General features: G+C 45.5%; 2 protein-coding genes across 2 annotated transcripts; one reads left to right on the top strand and one right to left on the bottom strand.

Annotated features, from left to right (window-relative positions):
* The first annotated feature begins 1,267 nt into the window (after positions 1-1,267).
* cpa6 (carboxypeptidase A6) lies at positions 1,268-18,410 on the top strand. Its single transcript, XM_056584095.1, has 11 exons — positions 1,268-1,660; positions 4,914-4,989; positions 10,825-10,949; positions 12,159-12,273; positions 13,330-13,431; positions 13,817-13,921; positions 14,962-15,072; positions 15,693-15,783; positions 16,442-16,644; positions 16,843-16,927; positions 17,041-18,410. The coding sequence occupies exons 1-11, from the start codon at positions 1,542-1,544 to the stop codon at positions 17,253-17,255; spliced, it is 1,347 nt and encodes a 448-aa protein (XP_056440070.1). The 5' UTR covers positions 1,268-1,541; the 3' UTR covers positions 17,256-18,410.
* chrnd (cholinergic receptor, nicotinic, delta (muscle)) lies at positions 17,666-26,021 on the bottom strand. Its single transcript, XM_056584094.1, has 12 exons — positions 25,721-26,021; positions 25,156-25,301; positions 24,420-24,464; positions 24,195-24,304; positions 23,338-23,493; positions 22,808-22,917; positions 22,243-22,443; positions 21,611-21,722; positions 21,022-21,136; positions 20,613-20,823; positions 20,233-20,348; positions 17,666-19,605 (listed from the first exon to the last, which is right to left on the bottom strand). The coding sequence occupies exons 1-12, from the start codon at positions 25,776-25,778 to the stop codon at positions 19,423-19,425; spliced, it is 1,563 nt and encodes a 520-aa protein (XP_056440069.1). The 5' UTR covers positions 25,779-26,021; the 3' UTR covers positions 17,666-19,422.
* Positions 26,022-26,112: the final 91 nt, after the last annotated feature.

The following is a 26,112-nucleotide window of genomic DNA, read 5'->3' as shown; positions in this document are numbered from 1 at the left end:
CACCACTCTGGCTACTACTGCATAAAACCCAGCCATGGTCAACATTGCATGAGATGGCCCTCTGATTGGCTGGGAACCGCACACAGCTGCTGGACGCAGGCCCTGTCGAGGCCGAGGGGCGTCGGTGGCGGTGTGCTGGAATTCACCGAACCCCAACCTGTCCGACCTGAACCGGAATGCGTGAGGAGGCTGCCTCCGTCTCATAACAGCCGATGACTGTAATGGTCTGGAACAATGTCAGGTCAAGCTCCCTAAACCTCACATCGGAGGAAGATGAAGAAGATAATTGAACAGGGAGAGCATCACAACGATGATTAAATCCCGAAAATGTTATTTGGAGGGAGGTTAGGTTAAGTGTTTACCCCTAGTCCTGGGATGAATGCATGTGACTGAAGATGATGTACTAACCTGCAATATAGTGAGTGACCGTCTTTAGTGAAATTACAGAGCCGGAGGGTTGGATAAAATTAGTACTAAGACCTAAGCAACAAAACAAGTCAATAAACACACAACAACAGCAGCAGACATATAAACGCTGAAAATAACCTGTAAGGTTATTCAAGTTTTTTTCTGTTATGACAAATCAAATAGGCAACTCATGCACTGGAGTGTTATTTTTCATACATATAGATTAGATATAATTCGCATCACATTTGACGTTTATTACGTATTTATAGGCGAGTAACAGGCATAATGATATATTTATTATATGCATACACGTTAACGTTAACGAAGCTAAAGATGAATTTATATTTAACAGTTAATAGATTGTTTACTGAGGATACATTTTTCATCCGGCTACTCATGACCAAGTGTGCCAGACATTCAAACGGGGCAAACAAACTTTGCGGGGGGGCAAGAACGACGAGCCGTAAAGATCCTCGTATGGACCCAAAGCCATGAGATGAACACACACACGGACACACACACACACACACACACACACACACACACACACACACACACACACACACACACACACACACACACACACACACACACACACACACACACACACAGGCGCACACCTCCCAACGTCACACACACACACGCACACGCACACGCACACGCACACACCACACACACACACGCGCGCGCACACGCACACGCACACGCACGCAAACACACAACAGTAGTTGCGGGGGTTCCTGTTGTTACACACCCCCTCGCTGACACTCCGGTCACGTGGCGCAGATCCTCCGCGCTTTAAAAAGGGGGCGTGCCCCGTTGCGATTGCCGCCTCGGCTTCAAAGGGTAAATGCTGCCCTTGTGTCAGTCCGCCGACTTCTGCCACCTTTTTGCACCTTCTTGCCATCGGCAACAAGAGAAGTGTTGGGGGGCTGAGAGACCGCCAGAGCCGACGGGACTTTGTTTGTAGACTAATGGCGCCGGGGGACTACCTTCTTGATTTGAAATGGTGTTTATTGATTCATGGTCCGGTTAAGCTTTTTTAAATAAGTTTTTTTGAGGCGGGGGGTGCAGGGAGGGTTACCTACCTCGAAGCAGCATTTTTCCCCCGCAGGTAGACCGACTTGTGAAGGATGGGACTGGACTTTAGGGGGTGCGCTGTCCGCTGCTGGGTCTTACTGGCTGGTGTGATAATCTTCAGTGACATGCAAGTTCCAGTCGATGCTTATCTCTACAACAACCGTTACGTAGGGTGAGTAAAAAAAAAAAAAAATCATTAATGTCTTGTGTAGACCGCCTGTGAAGTCTGCCATCTACACAGAAGCCTGCATGGAGTTCATAGTCAAGGATTTTTTGAAAAGTTGCAAAAGGAGATAGTGTAGGCCTAATTATATGGGGGGGCATAAACTGTATTAACTTTAGTGCTAACAAATGTGATACTTTTTTTATAATAATTTATTTTGTTTGGCAAACATAATAACAGCCAGTTTGTTACAGCAGTGACTGCACTCAAGGTAGAGGTTTTGGTCCAAAGTTGTTGGGTCCTGCCTCAGAAGAATGTTATGGATCACTGATAATTGATAATCATTTTTAGAGGGGAAATTAGGAATGTTCTTACAGGAAAACAGGAAAACCCTCGTACCCCAAAAACCTCAGAAAACAGAACATCTGGAATGCCGGCTGTAGCTCATTCACGCCCTGTTCGGCTGCTTCAGTTATTCATTTAGCATGCTTTCTTTGAGATATCCCTATTTATATACACATTATAGAAGGAAATCAAGAACGTTATGTCTTTATTTTTTGTCTCTCCTTTAATCACAATCACAAAATGTATAATTAAATAAAGAGGTAAGCCTATTCAATGTGTATAAATAGAGCACCTCTCTGCTGAGGAAAATGGAAATTAATAAGTCACTCTATTGAATGGAGTGGCCATGATGTTTGTACATATTATTAAGGCAAATCTGCAGTCCTACTCATAGATATCAAGGAAAATACTTCAACACACACACAAACACCAACCCACACAGCTTTGAGACAATCTTGACCAGTTGAATAATAGACTGATCGTTACAATCCATCCACTATCGCTAATCCTATGAATATTACTTATGCTACTAATGACACAATGTTCTTAGAGAGAGGAGGGAGGGACAGCCCTGGACTGAAAGTGGTGCATTGTAAAGAAGTAGGACTAGGACTTTATCAAGCTTTTTTTGGATGTGAATCATCCATTTGTCTTCTTATATGTTTGTTTCATTCATTAGAATGGTAGATGTTGTTTTATAAATGTAACGACTTTTATCAAAACTTCAAACAACGTAATAGCATTTCCTCAAAGCAGCCTAACTGTAGCATGAAGAGAAGGAGTGCTGGCTCTCAATCATCTGAGAATTTAATATGCTGCTGATAGGAAACACATTTCCCCATACATTATCCACAATAAAAAAAAGTGAATAATACAAACCTTATTTCTGTAAAAGTATGTAGCATGGGGGAGATTTCGATTTCCTAATTTTTGATTCCTGAGACCAGAAGCGCTGTGAAAGCGGTTCAGCCCACGGCAGACACCAGATCCATTTGCCCTGTGTACACACATCTCAGTTTGATGGACCGGAGACATGGCATCGGAAATGATTGGAAGCACAGGGTGGCCGTCCTATTAGCTCCCATTGTCCTGCAGGCCCAGAGCGAGCTCTGCTACTCAAAACAATGGAGCTCTGTTCATCGGGATGGCTTTAAACGCCACAGCTGCTATGCTAAAGTTGCCTTTTTGTTTCAGCCTTTGGTTCAGAATTTTTGACCGAGAGTGATTATAAAATGTCATGTTGTAAGGGATAAGCAAAACCAAAGCAAATGGTTTGTGTGTAGGACCTTTAAACATAGGAAGCACGGTGGCAGCAGCCTTTTGACAGCTGCTTCTCATCCTAAGGAGCAGGATGGTGGTAGGGGGTAGGGGAGGGTGAGGGGGGGGGTTGGGCTACGCTAACTCTCCATGCTAACAGCTGAAGGACAGCTCGGGCCAAGAGCAGAGCTACGCTCTGAGACTCAGGGCTGAACGAGGAGACGGAGTGGGGGACTGTGGAGATATTGTCTGCAGAGAGAGTCTGTCATCCCTTAGCACGGCTCAGGGCTAGGAGGACTCTGGATTGCAACAGAGCTCGCTCTATTTGGCCCAGGAGTCAACCGCTGCTTAATTGCTACCATGGGGTCCGTGTGTAGATGGCCTGAGAGCTCATGGTGATGGTACAGGCCTCAATGCAAGGTCCCTCTTTGACACATGAGTGAACATGTTGGGGATTTTAGGAAGAAAATAATTGTCTTTATTAAGTTTAAAATCTTGTTAAAAGGAGTTTAAATTCTCTTCATAGAATAGCACATGACCAATGTCTTTAGAGATTTAAAATAACTTTCTTTGAGTGTTTTTAACAAATTATTTTAGCCTTGTGAAGCACTTAATCTAAGTTCAGTTTTAGTATTTCCACTCTTTAGTTAGCAATAATATGTCTGAGTTCAAAGTCTTGTCACGATGTAGCCTGTTACCGTAGGAACAGGGTTTGGGTAACATCTGTGGCCCCCCAGCGCAGGGGGAGCAGGAGCTTCCGGGGGCCCTTTTGTTCCTGGAGGCTCCCACTGCAGTGTGGCCCCGTGCCACCTGTGTTTATGGGGCCCCATCTTCCTGTGTCACATTGTAAAAAATAAGTGAAGGACAAACATTTATTTCTGAAGGGCAGGCCAAATAACGAGGCAAGAAAGAAATAAACAGAAATGGAAAGAACTACAGATGCAGACAGACAGTTGTCAAAGAAACACACCCATTAAAGTTGGCTATTAAGACAAATTCTTTTTTTAAAGGGTATATAAAAAATGTAGTTACTATTGCAAGCACAGAAAAAGGCAGACAACACAAAGACGTAACCTATTATTACATACTTGAACTGGAGTTTAGTGTTAGCCATCTTCGCGTTTAAGAAGGTAATTTAAACCAAATAATATCTTTCCCAAAAGATTAGTTTCAGCTTGCTTTTGACATTAGATTGATCAAATCTAAAACATCTTTAACCTTCATCGAACATAACTGCACCTTTAAAGGATGAATCGGAGGCGGGCCTGAACACCTGCGTCGGACCAGGTGTGGCTCCTGGAGCAGAATCCCAGAGCACAGGAATAGAAACCGGTATTTTAGGAAGGCTGGTTGGAGAGGAGGAGTGTGCCCCTGTTATCTGGTCTACTCTGCAGGACCAGACACACATTTATCTTAAACATCCGCCCTGACGTAAGTGTCGTCTTCCAGTCCGCTGAAGAGGCCGTCTGGATTACCTAGCTGTGCCCCTGAAGGGGGTGTTCTCACTCATTCTCAACACATGTGTGCAGTAGTTGATGGCTTCAAATACCACCACTAACCACCACTCTTTCTTCCTCCCTATTCGTCATTATAAGTCCTTGTAATCCAAGCTACAGACGTGATGCTGTGTCTCTAATTGAGTTCTGCTCCTGTGTTTCAGTGACCAGGTGTTCCGAGTGACGCCCAGAGATGTGACAGAGGTCCAGGTGCTGAAGAGAATGCTGGGAAATATAAAGGTATAAAGGCGTTCCATTCCAAACCTCCTTCAGGATCTCAGCGACATGCACTCATGGACGCACCATTACACTTACAGACATGCACGTCATGCACAGAGACACACAGCGGCTCGCTCAGGGTGACTCAGGTAACATCTGAGAGTCATTACACATTAGACATTAGAGAGAGGGCTGAAGATATCTGAGGTGTTATAGTTTAAAAGTTGAAAACTGAACAGCGTGGAATGGAGTCCCTGAAACATGCGTGGAAGAGATGCCCTGATTGGTCAGAAATTAGCCGGGAGTGGTCTAAACTAATGCACTCAAATAAAAGCTGTTAATACTAACCTACAGCACCTTAAAATAACCTCAACAGAATCAACAATAAAATAACACAAATAATCAATACTTTGTTGCTTTTCCACTTTGACATCATTTCTATTGCTAATTAGTATTGCTCGTTGCATAGTTAGATGTTAAATGTTACAATATTACAGGCTATTACAGGCTTTCTGAACAATAGCTGTCTTGGGTAGTTTCTGGTGGTTTTCTGTACAAATCCGGTCTCGTTGACTGATCGTCAAGTCACGGTTGAAACAGAGGGTGCAGACGTCAGCTCTGCACCACCCAGGCTCTCACTGCCCTTATTCACCCCAGCTTCATCTCCTGCTCACTGTCTGGCCTCAGGGCATTCCTTCTCATGTATCGCTGGGATATGTTGTCGCTCATTGTCTGTGTGCGTGTTTGAAAGAGTGTTTGGAAGATAGAGAGAGAGAGAGAGAGAGAGAGAGAGAGAGAGAGAGAGAGAGAGAGAGAGAGAGAGAGAGAGAGAGAGAGAAAGAGAGAGAGAGAAAAAGTGAGAAAGAGAGAAAGAGAGAGAGAGAGAGAGAGAGAGAGAGAGAAGAGAGAGAGAGAGGAAAGGGCGAGAGACTCTGTATCTGTGTCTGGCTCTTCCAGTCCTCCAGCGACAGATAGCGGCCGGTCTGAGAGGAGGTGAGCAGTGAAGGTGACAATAGGGCTTGTACATCCTGACGTCAATTCAATAGGCCATCCCCATTTCAGCAGTATAGGCGCATAAGAATGTTAACAGTAGTCATGGTCTTCTAGTAACTAATCGTGGCAATATTTGTCAAAATGGGCTGAAATTGTTGAAACTGCCATATTGTTTCTAATGCAATCAATGAGAGGAACGTGGGAAATCAACGTTTGATTTGCCCACGGATAGATTTACATCTATTTTAACAGTAAAAAAACACACACACGCACACGCACACACACACACACACACACACACACACAGAACCAGGGACATGAGCAGTAACTCACTGTCTGAGGTGCTTTGTAGATAGGATCTGTCTGTAGCCTTTCTCTGAAAGTCCTCCACACAAAAATAAGAGGTAATGCAGGGGCATTTTAACCCTAACCCTTACACAAGGGTTTATTTTTTTTTGCATTAATACAATGCGGTTTATTTCATGGAACATAAATATTGTGAATCCTATTGCAATATCTTGAAAAGCATTAAAAATAATAACTGTGAAGGTATTAAGACTTAGGAGACTATCTGGGACGGTTTAAAAAGAGGAGAGCTGAACAAAGACTGAGGGCTGCAGGGGCGTGCAGCCGGACCCCCCCCCCCCCCCCCAAGGGGCCATGAAGAACACTCTTGATTAGCTTCCCCGCTCATTAGGGAATAATTACCCATCAGCCCCGGGGAGTGCAGGTGACCTGGCTGTGCTGCGCTTTCAGTTTCTAAACACACAGCGGGGGGATTGTTCCGGACTCTGTTGACCGTAACAGGGGTCATGTGATGTCGTCCGTCCGACAAGTTAGCTCATTTAATGAACAAGTGTTTTGGTTATTATCTCCAGTTCGGAAAGAGGCTTTTGGTGAGGAGCACGGTGGGGCTCTGTGATTGGTCGGCTGATCTAGGGAGTATTTCACAGATAGGGATGGCTCCGCTGCTACAGTAAGGGGTGTTTGACTATATATTTGCCATTGGCCTGCTTGCACTGTTAGTGGCGTGTGGCGGCATAAGAATGTGAGACTCAAGTTGTTTCAGGGTGTTTTGGGGAACTACAAACTAGCAGGGAGGGATAATAATGTGAAGTGATACAAATCCACCAGTGGCAGCATTGTACTTTGAAAGTTGGTGGGGCGGCATGTCTTGGACTACAAGGGCAGAAGGAAAGGGTGCAAAGCCAATTAGTCAAATCAGGCCTACTCTTGATTTGTAAAACTCAATAAAAAAATCTGGGCCTAGCATTGGGCCTATTTTTGCCCTCAATGACTGAAGCTATTGGTTGTAATTTGGCTATGTTTATTTTCAGCAACAATTGTTCGCAGAAAAATTAAGACATAAGGCCAAAAGTGATGCCATAAAAAATGCACCATGCTCTGATTCATTCACTAACATCCTTTCCACAATATCAAACAGAATGTCAGAGTAACAAACAATTAAAAGAACAACAAGAACATTAAGAACATTTCAAAACTATTTGCATGGGCTGTAAGCCTAAAATAGTTTGATGCAAATGTGGATGTTAATGGTTGATTCAGAATGTTGGTCATGGTGTTAAGCCAATAAAGATTGAGGGACTTAATTTATAGATCAAGACAATCCTCCTTGCGGGCTCCGCAGCTCGGTCGCGGGGTACGGAAACGCCAATATAACCGAACAGAGCCGCACTGTACCGCAACGAACAGTAGCGCACCGCTCGGTGGAAACGAGGCCTACGACTGGGTGCGGGTTCGTTGGTTCTCGTAGCCTCGACTTGAGGGGATAACCCCTCCCTCCAGGCTGCTCCAACGACACACCCACTCAGAGGAGGACTTTTCTCCTCTCTGCCATTGAACCCCATGTTGTTCACCGGGCGCCAACACTTTCAGGGAAATTAATGGGGGTCAATGGAGGCTGAGGGGGGAACGTCCTCCCTGAAGTAATTGTCAATAGACGATAGGGGGTGCTAATATCCCTTTACCGAGAGAAACTAACATTACAAAGGCATTAAAGTAGTAATAATTGAGGGCATTAATTCATTAGTAGTCTTGGCAATCTACATTTTTTATTCTCTACAATGCTAAGGAGGATCTTCCTCCCTCTCCTCACTGGAGAAGCCTCCACTGATATCTATCTATCTATCTATCTATCTATCTATCTATCTATCTATCTATCTATCTATATAGATAGATAGATAGATAGATAGATATATACCCTTAGTATGACAAAGTTTTGCATTGAAGTCAAAAGGGTAGACAGACAATGACTAACCAAGTTAGTCGACTAAATATATAAGTGAAACTTATATAACTTAACTTAAGTGAAACTGTTCAGTTAAATTAGAACTAGCAAAAAACAAATACAAAAATTTCTAAATTGTGATCGGCACAGTGGGCCGCATCCAGAAACCCGAAGATCCAAAGGAATCCTCTGTTCAAATAAGCGTTTCGTTTTTTCTGCTGGACCATCAACGTTGTTTCGCTGGCGATGCCAGCAGCTCACCAGCAGAAGGACAACACATCTCCATTTATAGCGGCGCTGTATACACAGCATTAAATCATCAGACAAAAGAAACACACACACTCACCAGCTACGGAATGCATCTCTGAGTCCCATAAACAGACCGATGACCTTTTAACTGAGCTCAGTGGGGGGAGAGATCGAGAGAATTAATTGTTAAACTTGTTAATTTTATATTAGCAATTATTGGATGATCTTTTCTTTGTTAAGTGTTCATAAAGTGCTTCGAAATTTCATCGTTCATTTCAATGAAGCGAATTGAAAGAGAGAGAGAAAGAGAGAAAGATGGAGGGAGAGAGAGTGATAGAGAGTGATAGAGAGAGAGAGAGAGAGAGAGCGAGAGCGAGAGCGAGAGCGAGAGAGAGAGAGAGAGAAAAAGAGAAAGAGAGAAGGAAAGAGCATGAGAGAGAAAGAGAGAGAGAGAGAGAGGTCTCTTTCTAAGGGAGTCAGTTCCTTTATTTATTTGATTCAACTCCATCACAGTTGTGCCTGCTGGGGAACAACGTTGAAACATTTAATTGCTCTTGTTGTACTTGGCTGTCATAAAAAAAAGGCGGCCGTTAAAATGCCACAGAGCACCGTTGACTATATTTTTAAAGGCACCAAACCACCTCTGCAAAGGATCTGTTATCCAGCCAACACTTAGGAAAGTTAAATACGTAAAGTCTGAGTTCTGTAAACCATTACAGCCAATTTACATATTAACAAGCATCTGTGCCAGCCTGCATCTCTCTCCCGCGCCTAATTCTTTAAATGAGAGCCAGCTGAAGACATTTGCACGTTCACTAGCAGAGCGGCAAAATGGAAACATGAACATCCTCTAGTGACGACTTGTAGATCAGTATAACTACATGTCCTCTCTCTCTCTCTCTCTCAGTGTTAGGGCCACACACACACACACACACACACACACACACACACACACACACACACACACACACACACACACACACACACACACACACACACACACACACACACACACACACACGTTCCATTATATGGTTCTCATGAAACAAATCGTTAATCCTGGAGTCCTTCGTTATACCAGAACTTCTGGGGAAGACATAACAGTCTTGTCCGGAAACCAGAAACATGAAAGGGTGGAGTCAGGCCATGTTTCCTGTTAGATGTTCTACTGAAGACAAGCTCCTTAGTGTGAGTGGTGGAAGATTTCAGAAGGGGATTCTCTGTATTCCTACAGGGTCCCGTCTACACGGTGTGGGTTTGAAAGCTTTGAAACATCCTCTTTTTTATTTACAGTTTGCTACTGCTATTTTTTGTGCACTTTGAATAGGCAATTACACACTTACAGACCCCTGCCTCAAGCCACATGATTGGTTGAACGAAAATCTCCCAAATTCTAGATTTAAGATCATTATTAAGACAGTCAAAGCAGTCAAATCCCATCAACACAACTGTTTTCATGCTACACATTATGCACTTATCTCTACGGCCTCGTCTGCGTTGATTCATGGTGTAGCTCGATAACGATCTGGGCTTTTCTTTGCTTTGTTAGCTAAAGCTAATAGACTGTCCGCTGATAATAGACTGTCACCCTCCACCATCAGCTGACAGTGGAGGGCCCCGACAGCTAAGGATAGCATTCCAGGCCAACAGGAAGAGGTCAGTGGTAGGGAGCGGAGGGGCAGAGGGTTGGCACTGGTGGTGGTGCGCTGGAGGTGGGGTGCTGCTGGGGGGGGGGGGGTTGTTGTGGCTCTCATTAACACTGCGGGGTCATCTGCATTCCCGACATTCAGCGTGGATGCACCGCGAGCTGCAGGAATGTTAATTATCCACTTCTCACAAGGGCTGCTCAGACACTTATCATCATTAGATGGGCCCTGCCGCGTAGGGTGTGTGTGTGTGTGTGTGTGTGTGTGTGTGTGTGTGTGTGTGTGTGTGTGTGTGTGTGTGTGTGTGTGTGTGTGTGTGTGTGTGTGTGTGTGTGTGTGTGTGTGTGTGTGTGTGTGTGTGTGTAAGAGAGAGAGTGTCTGGCTGGCTGTGTGTGAGTCCTTGCATGCACGTGAACATTTGCACAAAGGTTTTTGTGCATCCTTGGGAGGTACTTTGTGTACGTACATGCGTTTACACAAACACGTAATAAGGTGTGTGTATGTGTGTGTGTCTTTCCCTGCATGTAGTTTATTTACATGTGTTTATTTACATCAACACATAGTAAGGTGTGTGTGTGTGTGTGTGTGTGTGTGTGTGTGTGTGTGTGTGTGTGTGTGTGTGTGTGTGTGTGTGTGTGTGTGTGTGTGTGTGTGTGTGTGTGTGTGTGTGTGTGTGTGTGTGTGTGTGTGTGTGTGCGCGTGTGTGTGTGTGTGCCTCAGGTGGACCTGTGGCAGCCTAACAGTGCGTCACTGATCAGACATAACGCCACGGTGGACATGCACGTGAAACTCAACGACACCCAAGGGCTGCATGCACACCTGAAGCAGGAAGGAATCGCCTACAAGTAAGACTCATTTCGTCGCGCCAGAGAATAAATCAAGACACACATGCACGCAAAACCCCCCAGATCTCCCTCATGGAAAAAGTTAGGGCAGGAGAAAGGTTTTTTGTTTACTAAAACGTCCTCCCAATTTGCGCAGCCTCCCTCCGTTAGAATCTCTGGTTACCAAAGCGCGGCCTGCGGTCAGCCTCGGCTGATCGCAGGCCGCGCTTTGGTAACCAGAGATTCTAACGGAGGCCTCTGCGTGCGTAAAGACGTCTGATGCTTCATTAAGACTCTCTCTCGCTCCTCCCATCGGCCCGGAGACGCACAGAACCTTTCATCCTCTGTGCTGCAGTCCGTCTCCGTAATCCGTAGTGACACGGTGGAGGTTCTGTCAAAGGGCCCTTGCTGATGGACCATGCTTCCTCATTATCTTCCTCCTCGTCGTCTCGCACTGTCTCTCTCCGACAGAGGAAGACGGGGGTCTATCTGCGCCGATGGGCAGGGAACTTAGTGGAGAAATACGATTCACTGCTGTGTATGGGAGAAGCCGTAGTGCGGCGAAATGTTTGTTGGTGGTAAAGAAAAAGACAGACTGCAGAAAACAAATAAGTAATACTAGAACTAAGCTGTATTTCGGAAGATCCTGGGGTTGTGTAAAGTCTTGAAAGAGGGCGAGTTGGGTTGCATTTTCAAAAGACCAGGTTGCTTCAGTTGGATATTTTAGTAAATCTATCATCAAAATACGTTGACCTCAGAAATCTTGAGGCAGCTGGGATTCGATGCCAGTGTAAAAACAAAACACAACCGCTTCATGAAATCTATCCATTATGTTTGAAACTCTGTCTTCTCTCAGTTCTCTGTAGTGGAATTTGATTGGTTGAAAGTATGACGGCCGCACATTGCGTCCCTAACCTCTACATCCGACTATAATTTCCGTGAGATCTAAACAAATATCCTGGCTTTGCCACATAACTACATTTACTTAACCGCACTCAACATCGAAGTTACTCTCTCATTTAGATAATGAATCACTCCTCAATGACAAAGAGCCATTTTGAGTCAGTTAAAAAAAAAACAGTTCCTCTGGTTAATGTTGTAGTCTAGAAGTATAGTATAGTAGTTATAGTAGTATAAAGTATGTACTGTAAAGGTTGATGATTGATATGAGGATGGAGTGGAAGTCTTGGGATTTGATCTGTCAGGTTTAACTCCTTCTGTCCTCCCCAGTGTGTTCATCTCTAACCTGCAGAAGGAGATAGAGAAGCAGACAGGATACCGCTCGGCACGGCGCCGGAGATCAGAGTCCCACTACGACTATGAGGTGTACCACTCTCTGGAAGAGGTGTGTAGGATCTCTCTCTCTCTCTCTCTCTCCCTCCCCCTCACTCTCTCTCTCTCTCTCTCTCTCTCTGTATCGCCTCTTCTCACTCTGCCACTCCCTCTAGCAACACAGCCCCCCCTCTCTCTCTCTCTCTCTCTCTCTCTCTCTCTCTCTCTCTCTCTCTCTCTCTCTCTCTCTCTCTCTCTCTCTCTCTCTCTCTCTCTCTCTCTCTCTCTCTCTCTCTCTCTCTCTCTCTCTCTCTCTCTCTCTCTCTCTCTCTCGTGATGGCCCTGCCACTCCATCGTTCCTCTTCTCATGAAAGCACTCATTCCATGCTGCCTGACTCCCTGTCCAGACATATGTACAATAAATCAATCCCACCCAATGGGAGAATTTAACCTTACGCTTAGAAGGATTATAATCATTATCTTGTCTTATATGCAATGTCAATGAGATAAGTGTGGAAAAAAACAGAGATTCTCTGGGGAGTCCCCTTAAGAGACTATTGCTTCTTAGAAAGATATTTCTTTGCTCTGTGCCAACAGAATGTACTAATACTCCTTAGTATACCTTAGAATTCCATAAATGAGGTCAAGACAAACTGAAAACGTTTGAAAGGAATGGATAAGGAAGGGGAGGTTAGAGGAGGAGGGGGACTGAGTGTTCTTTGATGGATAGCGGAGGCGAGGTCAAAGGATGAGGGGAACTGAATGACAGGTTTGGCACCAATACACGGCAAACCATGTTGTGCTTGAAGACCGTGAAGATAACGGAAACAACGGAAGTGGGTTGAAGTTGAACTCATGTATGGGAATCGTTTGATCACAGCCCGGGCTTGGGGCTTGTGGGAGGAATCACAGAGCGAGACAATAAAAACTGTTTGCCGAAGCCGGAAAAACAGCTTTTTCTGTACTTTATTACTTTATTATTTGTTGTACCTTTCACAACGTCACACGCCTAAGGGAAGACTGTTCAGTCCAGGATTTTAATATTTTCCCACGTTTAGACCGGAAGAAAAGTAATGACTATCTATCATTGTAAAGACGATGAATTAAATATTGTTTGTGTGACCCGCAGATCCAGAGCTGGATGTTTGAGGTGAACAGAACCCACCCTGAGATAGTGGACATGTTCTCCATCGGGACGTCCTACGAAGGGAGACCCCTCTACGTGCTGCAGGTGTGAGGAGGGGGGTACACACACACACACACACACACACACAAAGGACAACAAGTTACGATGTATCAAAAACTCGTTAAAAAAGTGAATGATTCAGAGGGTATTGAACTGGTGCCCCAGCCGTTCCAGATCAATGTCATGATGTAGAACGAAGCTAGTTGCATCAGGTGGTGCTAAGCTTCGATACCATGTATGGCCACAGATGGCGCTGTCTCTGAAATGATTTAATTAATTAATGGTGCACAAAAACAAGAATAAATAACATAGTACATTCTTATATATTATAGATATATATTTAATGAACTGATCAAAAGCAGATTATTAAGCAGAAAAAGGTGTATTTGAAAGTGAATGATAAAGTGACAGTGTGCTGGTGTCCGGTCAGATAGGGAAGAGGAGCCGTCCTCAGAAGAAGGCCATGTGGATCGACTGCGGGGTCCACGCCCGGGAGTGGATCGGCCCCGCCTTCTGCCAGTGGTTCGTGAAGGAGGTGGGGCTGAGCGGCATGGCCGTCGTCCAACAGACCTCCAGCTCACACCTCACTAACAGACATCTGCCTCTGCAGGGAGGGAACGTTAACACTTGCCTTGTTGGAGCGACAGCCTACAGTGAACTAGTTCAGCAGGCCCTCAACATCTGTTGTGCTCATCATGCCTGCTTATGGTGCTGCTTAATGGGACTTCTGCTCTCTCCCATGATGAGCTGAAACACAAAGAGCGCTGGACCAATGAGAAGAGAGTATTTTAGTCTAAACAAGTCTGTCTAGGAGCGATTTTCCTGAAGACAAAACAAGTAACATGATGAAAGGCAACACACTAATTCAAACACTAACAGAAGAAAATACTTGGCCTACTTTCATCAGTGACTCAATGAGGTCATACGCAGGATTGGCAGACTTGTCTTTTCATCCTGCGGTCAGTAGTAAACCATGTCAAAGCTTTGTTAGGGAGATCAGGGGCTTTGGTGGTAAGATCTTCACCCAAGATAACCGAAGAAGACTCTAGGCAGAAAGAACCTAACCACACAGAACAGATAACCTTGTGTTAGACCGAAGGACAAAACTATATATACATTATTCAACGTTATTAGACCATGTTAACGGATAAAGGGTGAAGAGAAAGAAATTATTTTGGTGTGAGAGAAGTTGTGAGCAATGTAGAAATGGTAATGGCAACATTGTTGTAGTTTCCGGTGTTGACCACTAGAGGTCAGGGTAGTATTTCTGTTTCAGACAATTGAAAGGCCCTAGACAAGTCTGCTCACAGAGCGCATATTCACAGTATTAACTGAATATATTATCTTGCCATGAATAAGCCACAGTAAATTAATATAGGAACAGTGAACTCTTTAATATATGTTGTCTTTGTAAATATACATGAAGACATTTCATGTATATTTACATTTCATGTAAATATACATGAAGCTCACACTAAGGAGCTTGTCTTCAGTAGAACATCTAACAGGAAACATGGCCTGACTCCACCCTTTCATGTTTCTGGCCCTCAGAAATGACACTCTTGTTCTCCCTAGGCTATTAACTCCTACCAGCATGACTCTGTGATGAGGAGGCTGATGAACCAGCTCAACTTCTACATCATGCCTGTTCTCAACGTGGACGGATATCACTACAGCTGGACCACGGTATAGTCCCTCTATTTGCACACTGCACACACACTTGTGTTGCACGTTAAATTGGATGTCTCCTTTTTGCAGCGGTATTTATACAAAACTTGGGAAGACATGTGTGTTTAATAAATAGGCTCCTCGTGGTTCAATACGCCATAAAGGAACACAAACTCAGCTTTCCAAGGTTTTGTTGACCTTGTTCGCCCTTGACTCACGGCATCATGTGTTGATTCAGTGTCGCAGTAGGATTAGTAAGCATTGCAACAAAGTTAACAATACAAACAAACAGTTGAAGTCACACTCTATCAGCGGTAATTAATGGCACCTGTGTACCGTACGTTTTGCCTTATCATTAAGTTATATAATGATATGTTTACAGATAACCATAGGGAGCAGCATTTCAAACGTAATCTATTGACAATGTATTTTCTTTATATAAAATAGATTTTATTACAACAAATAAGTAGATATTTACTTCAAGTGACCATATGAAAGTCTGTATGGACGATAAAGAAATCTAAACAATCTTGAATCTGAACCTGAATTCATTTTCTACGTCTATGTAGTCATGAACACATTGCAACAATACAGTTAAGTACCAAGCAAAATAAGATTCCACTCTTTCTGCCTCCTAGGATCGGTTCTGGAGGAAGACGCGGTCTAAGAACCACAAGTACCACTGCAGGGGCGTGGACGCCAACAGGAATTGGAAGGTGAAGTGGTGCGGTGAGTTCAGCCACATTCACTAGGAAGCTCTCTCTATCTCTCTGTCTCAAACTGTCTGGTGAGTTCAGCCACATTCACTAGGAAGCTCTCTCTATCTCTGTCTCAAACTGTCTGGTGAGTTCAGCCACATTCACTAGGAAGCTCTCTCTATCTCTCTGTCTCAAACTGTCTGGTGAGTTCAGCCACATTCACTAGGAAGCTCTCTCTATCTCAAACTGTCTGGTGAGTTCAGCCACATTCACTAGGAAGCTCACTCTATCTCTCTCTCTCTCTCAATCTGTCCGGTGAGTTCAGCGACATTCACTAGTAATCTGTCTACATATCTCTGTCTGTCTGTTTTTATGTCAGCGAGTTGAAACAAGGTTTATGTTGTCCTAGTGAGTTCACTGACATTAACCAGTAACCTCTCTCAATACACACACCTTTGAATACAAGTAATAATAACAGCATAAAATGGGATAAAAAACAAAGACGTGAGATCAGCCTGTTTCTCTCTCTGTGTGTCAAATAAACGGCTGTGTAAGGAGACGACATTTAGCTTGTCAATCACATTCGGGCTGTGGTTGTATCACTTTGGTTCGGCACCATTCCATCCACCTGTGCTTCACTCCAGATCCTCTCCTCTCTCTCACCCCCACCCTGCTCCTCCCCCCACCAGAGGAGGGCGCTTCGTCCCACCCGTGCGACGACACCTACTGCGGGCCCTTCCCGGAGTCGGAGCCCGAGGTCCGGGCCGTGGCCAAGTTCCTGCGCAAGAACAAGAAGCGCTTCAAGGCGTACATCTCCATCCACGCCTACGCCCAGATGCTCCTCTACCCGTACTCCTACAAGTATGCCATGATCCCCAACTTTGGCTGTGTGGTAAGAAAAGTGTGGACGTTTCTTAGAATCCGTCGATTGTAGTGTTTGTTTCCAAAATTGTTCCAGACAGGAATCATTGGTGCCTGACTGTCCTGTACTGTAGAGTGAAGAAAGGTTTTTCTATTAATAAAGAACCAAGATATTCTGTATTTATAAAAAAAACTATATGGAAGTCTGATTGTATCTGTTATCCTCTAGGAGTCTGCGGCCCAGAACGCCGTGACTGCGTTGTACTCAGCCTATGGCGTGAGGTACAGATACGGCCCCGCCTCCACCACCCTATGTAAGCATCCAAATATGGTCATTGCCTTTAACCAACAATAGCAGCGATCGCCTCTGGCCGACTTTCAGAACATGTTTGAAATCGTTCTTGATGTTGTTGTTTTGTTCTTCGAGACGTGAGCTCGGGCAGCTCCATGGACTGGGCGTACCGGATCGGGATCCAGTACGCCTTCGCCTTCGAGCTGCGGGACACGGGCTACTACGGCTTCCTGCTGCCCGAGGCCCTGATCAACCCCACCTGCACCGAGACGCTGCGGGCCGTGAAGGCCATCGCCACCGGCCTGCTGAAGAAGTGCCAGGTCAACAGGGATGTGTTTCCTTACATATGACACGGACAGAAGGAGGCTGAAGACGGTGCCTTGCTGCGCGCCGCACACCCAGACGTCTCGCCGTTCTTCTGAAAGGGCTGGTGTTAAAGGGGTGGTGTTATGCCACCAGGTGTGAGTGGAGTTAGCCATTACAAGCCGCTTGGAAATTAGCCTTTTTTCTGCGTTTTAGTGACATCATAAGTGGGAACGTCCACCTAGATGTACGATGGCTAGATCAGTCTACCAGCAGACCCAGTGGACTGTACCGAATGTTGCTGATCTAGGTGGACACGCCCACTTGTGATGTCATTAAGGCACAAAGGGCGATTTTTAAACGGCTGGTAATGGCTAATCACACTCACACCTGGTGGTATAATATCCCCCTTCAACACCGCCAGGCCTTAGAGTGATGGGAGGAACCAAGCTTTTCAGTTGGGGTCTTTTCTCCCCCACACAGGACTCGGAAAATATCCAGCGGTTTGGGGGTGGTGTTCTGATAAGTGAGCAGTATGTCGATATGTACGAGTATGTTTTTATTTTTGGAATACTGAATGCCATACTTTTAATCAAATGTATTTTTTATTGAGCTGTTTACAATGCATGGTCACTCAAGAGCTTGAATGTGGAGTTGAAATAAAACCAAGAAAGGGGGATTAACGTCTTCCAAAAGACGCATGGCATTATTTATCATCTTATTACCGTAATGCCATGAGTTTACGTGCTGAATGGTTCGAGGTTGCATTGTTTCCTATGGTTCACGCTGAACATTGAAAACCTGTCAGCTAAATTACTTTCCAGGACTATTCTATGTCTGTCACTCGGGTGCTTACGCTGTGTAGCAGAAGTGTTTATGTCTGGAAGACATAATGTGGGATTTTTTTATAAACGTTACACAATGTATGCCATATTATTATACTGGGCATTTTTAAAGCCAAATTCAAATGTCTAATTTGTGTTTCATGTCAAGTGGTAAACCAAAATTGTTATATTGTGTGCAGAGTCAATTTAAGTTTAAAATGCTCCCAAATAAACCACATTTTATACCTTTAATCAAGAAGCCGAAATCACAATATATGACATTAAAACACTATACACCATTGGTAAATATATAAAACAACATTTAATTTCTTAAATTGTATAGCAGTGTGCCTGGTCGTTACTAACAGTACACTCTAGTACAAGTATGCAAAATTGCTACAAAGCTAAATAATGTTGCGTGGACAAGCAAAGTACATATTTCCAGGCATCGGTGGCCGATTAGAGTGGTCTGGTGCATGAGCGACGGTTCACATTGGAACTGAGGAGATGCCATGTTAGCACATTATTATTAGCACGCACACCCAGACCCCGTTCCCTGCGCTCATAAGGTCTGAAGGGTGTTTGGTGGGGGCGTGGTCAGTCAACCTTTCTTTGCAACCGATTGGCCGAGCTTCAGGCGGTCGGATCCCATTTGCCGTGTGACCAAAGTCAACACCATTAGCAAATGTTACATTTCACTGAAGTAAGAACAACTTAAGTTTAAGTAAAACAAATTCTAAAGCAGCATAACGACTGTTACATGAATTAACCCTTTGTAGAAATGTGTGAAACGGCACTGCCCGATTTCGTCAAGACCTACGCTAATTGCTGTGGTTCGCTGATTGGCCTACTCAGAGACCTGAGCCAAGCTACCCGTGTGGGACTGGTCCGAGACTCATATCTGGAAGCTAACGCGAGGCAACCTCAAGAGATTAGGCTGGCTTCCCAAGGGCAATTCTAGCTCTGCTCTACTGCGTTTTGAAAACATCGATGTCCTGACAGAAGACTTATTCGAAAAACAAAGTCCATAGAATGACCTCAGAGTGTTCCTTGCCTGGAGAAACGATGAGCTACCCTGCCTTATACACGGGGTGTTGAGGGGGAGACTCAGATACAGACTTCTTACTAAAAACGCCTTCATGCAAACGCAATCAAAACGACTAGAAAACTTCACGTACAAAACAGTTTGGACTAGTGGCACATGAACGGCACTGCAAGGCCTTGCTTGGCAGTTTACTGAAAGGACTGCAGTGCTGAGTCCGTGTGTGTGTGTGTGTGTGTGTGTGTGTGTGTGTGTGTGTGTGTGTGTGTGTGTGTGTGTGTGTGTGTGTGTGTGTGTGTGTGTGTGTGTGTGTGTGTGTGTGTGTGTGTGTGACACCGAGCCCCTCCCTCACACCAGACGGGCGCTCTCCTCGCGGTAGTCATGGTGATCCCCGTCGAAGGGCAGGTGGGGCGGGTGGTTGAGGTAGCCCATGAGGAAGATGACGATGGTGCCCAGGGTCATCACAGGGGTCACCAGGAACAGACACAGGCGGTCCACCGTGCGCGCAATGCCACTCCAGTTGTCCTTCTCCTGTCGGGGGGGGGGGGGGGGGGGGGGAGGGGAGAGAGTATGGTAGAGAGTTTAGGAAAGGGAGAGAGGGATTGATAGATAGAAAGAAAGACCAAAAGGAGGCTGTATTGGCGCATCAAAAGTTTCATTTTTAAATGGAGACAATTACACAGAACACCATTACATAACCTTTTCATTAACATGTGAATTTGCGGTGATGTCCTTTGATAAGACATTCTGACACTTGGTATTAGAGAAAAGGCCAAAAAGAAAACCTCTGCATGAGTGTATATCTGGTCTATTACTCTTTTGGCCTTTAACCTCCAGAATATTATTTAGTGAGTGGTCATTCCTTTGTAGTTGAATCAAATGTTTGTCGATGTTTGGTAGTGGTTTGGTAGACGTTTGGCAAAGGTTTGGTTGTATTTTAATTAATCTAGTACCCAGCCGTCCTACTATGTTATAGAAGAACGTCCGATGCAGATAATCTTCTGAATAAGCCTCATTCTCACCAGTAGACTAAGCATTCAGAAGTGTTTTCTACAGAAATGCATTTCAACAGGGGCCAGTCAACATGTTTTTTCACAATTGACTACTTCTGGCCAATGTTTCATACAGGACGTCCGAATCTGTAGTGAAAGACAGCACCTCATTGTAGTTGTTCTTGTTGTGCATGTGTTTGATGATGTAGTTGGCTCCGTCCACCGCAGGCTTCATCTCCCCGTAGAGCTGGTCCGTTGCCTCCCCATCCACGGGAGGCTTCACTAAAGCACACACACACATGAAGAGGGCCTTTTCAGTCATGTGTTTATTCTTTCATTCATTTGTTTAGGTGTGTGTGCGTCTGAATGCATGCATGTGCATCTTCAGTATCCGTGTGTGTGTCTACAGTAGTGAGTGTGGGTGTATGTGTGTTTGTGTTTCTGTGCGTCTGTCTGTGTGTGTGTGTGTGTGTGTGTGTGTGTGTGTGTGTGTGTGTGTGTGTGTGTGTGTGTGTGTGTGTGTGTGTGTGTGTGTGTGCTGTGAACCTGCGCTGGGCGTGGCCCTCATGGTCAGCCCGTGGCGGGTGGACTGCTTCTCGAACATGAGCTCGCTGCGTGACTTCACGCAGTAGTACTCCTCCGCCATGGCGATGTAGCCCGCCGAGCTGGACCGCCGCGGCGACGCCCCGTCCCAGTTCACCTCCGGCTCAGCGGGGAGCGACATGCGCAGGAAGCGAGGCAGTCGCTGCAGGAAGAACTAGAGGAGGAAGGTCCAGCCCCATCATCATCATCATCTACAGGCATGGACATCTGGGGTGTGTGTGTGTTTGTGTGTGGGTGTGTGGGGGGTTGTGTCTGTGTCTGTGTCTGTGTCCGTGCGCGTGTGCTTGTGTGTGTGTCCGTGGATGCGCGCATGTGTGTGTGTGTGTGTGTGTGTGTGTGTGTGTGTGTGAACCTCTTTGGTCCACTCCGTCATGACGTGTGTACTCGGGGTTCTGAAGTGAAGGTTCAGCACCACCACACAGTTGAGCACCACCACCGTCACCAGCACCATGATGAACATCAGGTACCTGACACACACACACACACACACACACACACACAAAAGAGATAAACAACATGTAAAATGTGTAAAAGTATTGCAGACTTCTGTATTGCAGACTTCAGTTAAGAACATTAAAGGACAGATCGGGTCTGGGCAATCAAACAAAAACATCTTTATCTACACTCCTACGCTTCACTCAAAAATCCGTTACCAATCAAATCTGTCAAACATTTAGATCGAGGGCGACTGCCACGAAAGAAACAACAAACAAGGCAATATAGCGCTTTAGTCTTTGGAATCAATTTGTCAGTACAGAGTTTGGGGATAACATAACAATGGAAGAAGAAAAACAAAAGCAATATATCGCTATTGTTTACAATTGTGGCAGGCATGCACACGCTAAATGCTCATGATTCACAAGAGGTTCATATTTGAGAAGCAGTGGAAGATTGAAGATGGAGTGGACTGGCAGAAGTGATGAAGAGGAAGGAAGGCCTACTTGACGATGAGCGGTATGGACATGGAGGTCTCCGGCAGGCGTTGAGAAATCAGCAGCAGGAACACAGACTGGGCCAGCAGCACGGAGATGGACAGGGTCATCTTCTCCCCACCTGCACACACACACACACACACACACACACACACACAGTCCCAGAATGATGCAGTGCCTCATTAGATACATGGCTACAGAGCGTATGCTCAAGAAGGCTCCAGAAAGATCAGAGAAATTACAAAAGATCAATCAAACAGTGAGTGTGTGTTGGTGTTCCCACTGTGGTTTGTGTGTGTGTCTGCGCATTTGTGCGCGTGTATACATGTGTGCATTCAAACTGGTTGGTGCGTTTACACGTCCCAACTGCTATATCGTGCGGATCCTTGCACGTGAGTGAGTGTGTGTGTGTGTGTGTGCGTTCCAACTGCTTTGTGTCCGTGTCTGTGTGCATGCGTAAATATGTGTGTTACTGTGTGACTGCTTTGTGTGTGTGTGTGTGTGTGTGTGTGTGTGTGTGTGTGTGTGTGTGTGTGTGTGTGTGTGTGTGTGTGTGTGTGTGTGTGTGTGTGTGTGTGTGTGTGTGTGTGTGTGTGCGTGCGTGTGTTTGCGTGCATGTGTTTAGGTGTGTGCGTACTGACTGTCGGCGGGCAGGTAGTACACCATGCAGGCCAGGAAGGAGATGAGCACACAGGGGATGATGATGTTGATGATGTAGAAGAGGGGCTTGCGCTTGATGATGAGGTAGAAGGTGATGTCCTGGTGCTTGTTGCTCTCCATGGGGATGTGCTTGTACACGTTCTTCCTCGCCGGCCGGTGGATCACCTCCCACTCGCCGTTCTCTGTAAACACGTTGCACACACACACGCACACACACACAGGCACACACACACACACACACACATAGAATCATACACCAACAAAGAGAGACACACACAGACATACGTAAAGACACAGAAACACAGAGAGGCATTGACACACACTCACAAACAAAAACACACACACGTAGGTCGGTTATGACACATTTAAAAATACACGCAAGGACACAGAGACACAGACAGATGCATGGACACACAAAAACAAAAAGTGATCAAACAATCACCCACACAAAAATGCTAAATATACCCAACGGATGCTTTCATGACAACGTTTCTTTAGAATTCAAGCTAATCATCCGATATGTGGAACCCCTCTAACAGCGGCTACCTGTCCAGCTGGCAGGGTCAATCACGATCCACTCCACGGTGTGCTTCTGCTCCTCGATGTAGTCCTCTTTCAGCAGCATGGTGATCTCCTTCGCGTTGTACGTCAGTGAGCTGCAAAGCATCATGGGACATTTGAGTAGGATTAACGGGACAGTGCCTCGACTCGCCACAAAAAAACACTACGGTACCATGGACCCCCACTAGGGTACCATGGACCCCCACTAGGGTACCATGGACCCCCACTACGGTACCATGGACCCCCACTACGGTACCATGGACCCCCACTAAGGTACCATGGACCCCCAGTACGGTACCATGGACCCCCACTAGGGTACCATGGACCCCCACTACAGTACCATGGACCCCCACTAAGGTACCATGGACCCCCACTACGTTACCATGGACCACTACGGTACCATGGACCCCAATTACGGTAAAATGGACCCCCACTACGGTACCATGGACCCCCACTACGGTACCATGTGGCCCCCCGCCAAAGGCACCGTGCGGCCCCCACTAACGGAGGCCTACCTGAACTTGAGGGTGCAGTTCTGCCAGTCAAAGGGGAAGAAGTTGACGTTGATGGAACAGGACGAGCGGAAGATGGCGGGCGGGAGCCAGTAGACGGAGCCCGAGGGGTCCACCAGCACGTTGCAGTAGTAGGCCACCTCGAACTGGGCGTCGTTACTGGGGGACGAGAGACAGGGGATTACGGGCTGGTGGTGGAGTACACACACACACACACACACAGACACACACACAGTTATATTGATCAGAATACTCTGTTTAAAGGGGAGGTAAATCCACCCCACCCCAGCGTTTCTCTGTTACTTTCGACTAAATGTATAACGTTGTTAAATGGGAGAATTCTCTGTAAAATGTGAAAAGTATTGTCCAGGGTTGCATTTTCTATTGGCTGCAAACTCTACATCAAACGCCCCCCTGATCTCGTATTTGCTCCTATGGAACGAAATGTGTCTGTTTTTTCTAAAACCTTTACGACTCATGACAGCTCGGATTACATTTTAGGAAACTTGCCAATGTTACTGATTGACTTTAGTTTTGTTTAAAATTTTCTTCAATGTAAAGAAATGTGGTCTGAGGGAGAAAAGGCCAGTACTCGAGTAGAAGCTAGGACACTGCTACTTGGTTCCATCCCTAAACTACCTATCTACTCCTTAATGACCTGCATCTGAATTCACTGTAAACTGCTTCAGATTAAAGTGTTTACTACCTCCGCTGTAGATTAGGAGCTCGAACCTGCGGTTTAAACTCCTTATCGTCATCTGAGGTAACCCAAAATGATGGGCGGGCTCTATGCTGTTGACAAACGTGATCGCCAATCAGCAAGCAGCCCGGACTCTGATGAGCCTGGGACCGAATCTCACTTGTTTTCCAGAACAATCTCTGGCAGCCACACCATCTTGGACGGCAGACGGATGACTTGGATGTCATCAAACTCTGAGGTGTTCCACGAAAGCCTGTAGTCTGTCCATGTCTACAAACACACACACACACACGATAACTTCATATAACGTCTTTAGTTACAACTATATTCAAGTGCAGCTGAGAACAAAATGAAATCTATGCATATAACGGTGTATTTAGCTTACATGTTCAAGCCAAACGTTGGTCAACAGCGTCTCATCCACTTCTTTCTACACGGAGAGGAAGAGGAGGGGGGAGGAAGAGACAGAGGGACTAAGAGTTCATTAAGAAGATGAATTTACAATTACACTCAAACGATCCCCTGCCACGTCTTGAGGGAAACCCTAGTGTTCTTCAACGGTGTTGTGTTTTACGTATAGGTTTGATCTGCCTATCATTCATCTTAGTAACATGTTATGATAACCAAAGGTGACATATAATGTGCTTATTGGGATAATAGTTTGAAATATCACATTATTGCCTGCAGACTAATATTACATAGTCAATAGGCCTATCAGTAAATAAAACAATGTGTTTGCTTTTGCGTTTACGTTAATGCGCTTCTGTTTTGTATATGCAGTTCACTCTGCGTCTTGGTTGTCATAACCTGTTGTTCAAATTCCTACAGTAGTCCCCAACAGTAGAATTACAGGGAAAGGTGCTTATTATCATTATTGAGTGCTTTTCAAGCACAAGACAAAATGCCTTCCAGAATAAACAATCAAACATGAACATACTATGTGGACAATAAGAAATAGCATACAACAGAAGGGGGGCAACATTAAAAAGTGGGTGGAGGCCGGGGGTAGTCAAAAACTAGTAAACACAGATTATAATAAAATTGTTATTATAAAACATGAATTAGTATAGCATTAGCAGTGCCAGCAACAGGTGTGGGTGTCGGCCAGGTGACCCGCTGACCAGAGAGATGAGGTTGGAGAGCGTCAGGGCGAAGTACACTTCCACGGGGTCCCGCTGGTTCTCCACGGGCCGCAGCTCCTTGTTGTACTTCTTCTCCTTCAGCAGGTGGTTGATGAGCCGCTCCTCCTCGTTCCGGCCCAAGCTGCCTGCGCGCGCGCACAGGAATGCAGCACAGCGGGCGCGTGAACAGCTGTCAATATGTATGACTTACTGACTCAAATTTGTTCCACATTATAAAACGAATTTGACTGTCGCATTGACCTTCGCTTTATACATGCTTAGGGAACGAACAGCTTAATATCGTTATTCGCATGTTTCAATCGTGGGCCTATGTGTGAATTCACCCGCCTATGTGACTAAGTGGATGTTATTTTTAGTATTCTCAAGCACAAACAAAAGCTAACAGAGTACAGATAAAGTACGGCGCAGCATCTCATTAGCATTGCAGTTTGAGGAAAAAAACTGACAACAAATGTACGGTTATCGCGATAGCCTAATCTGTTCACATTCCAATAAGCCAAAAGGTCAAAAGCCAAACTTCAGTTATTAAAAGATAAACTCTTACCGCAAATAACGAGTGATATTATAAACAGATTACACGGTCCAAACATGTTGACGGCCATAACCGAGCCGTGTTATTAGGGGGAAGAACCGAGAAGCCCGGTTATGACTTTGGGGGTGCTCCTGCTGTCGGAGGTCTCTGCGCACAGGCGGGGCTCGCCCCCGCTGACGGACCTCGACAGGTGACGAGAGTGAAGCGCCGAGGAAAATAGACCGAGAGCGTTCATGACGCTGTGTGTGGTGTGTAGTGCACCCCGGCTGTTGAGAGCGACCCCATGGTGGGGGCAAGGGAGAGACAGGTTCCGGAGCTCCGAGAGTTGGTTGTTCAAGTCTCAAAATAACACACAATGCAATCATGGCGCGCGGACACCCACACCGACACCCACACCATGTAAA

Source organism: Gadus chalcogrammus, chromosome 23 (assembly GCF_026213295.1).
Source record: "Gadus chalcogrammus isolate NIFS_2021 chromosome 23, NIFS_Gcha_1.0, whole genome shotgun sequence".
Taxonomy (NCBI): Eukaryota; Metazoa; Chordata; class Actinopteri; order Gadiformes; family Gadidae; genus Gadus; species Gadus chalcogrammus.
Note: the sequence above shows the minus strand (reverse complement) of the source record. Positions and strands in the feature narration are given on the sequence as shown.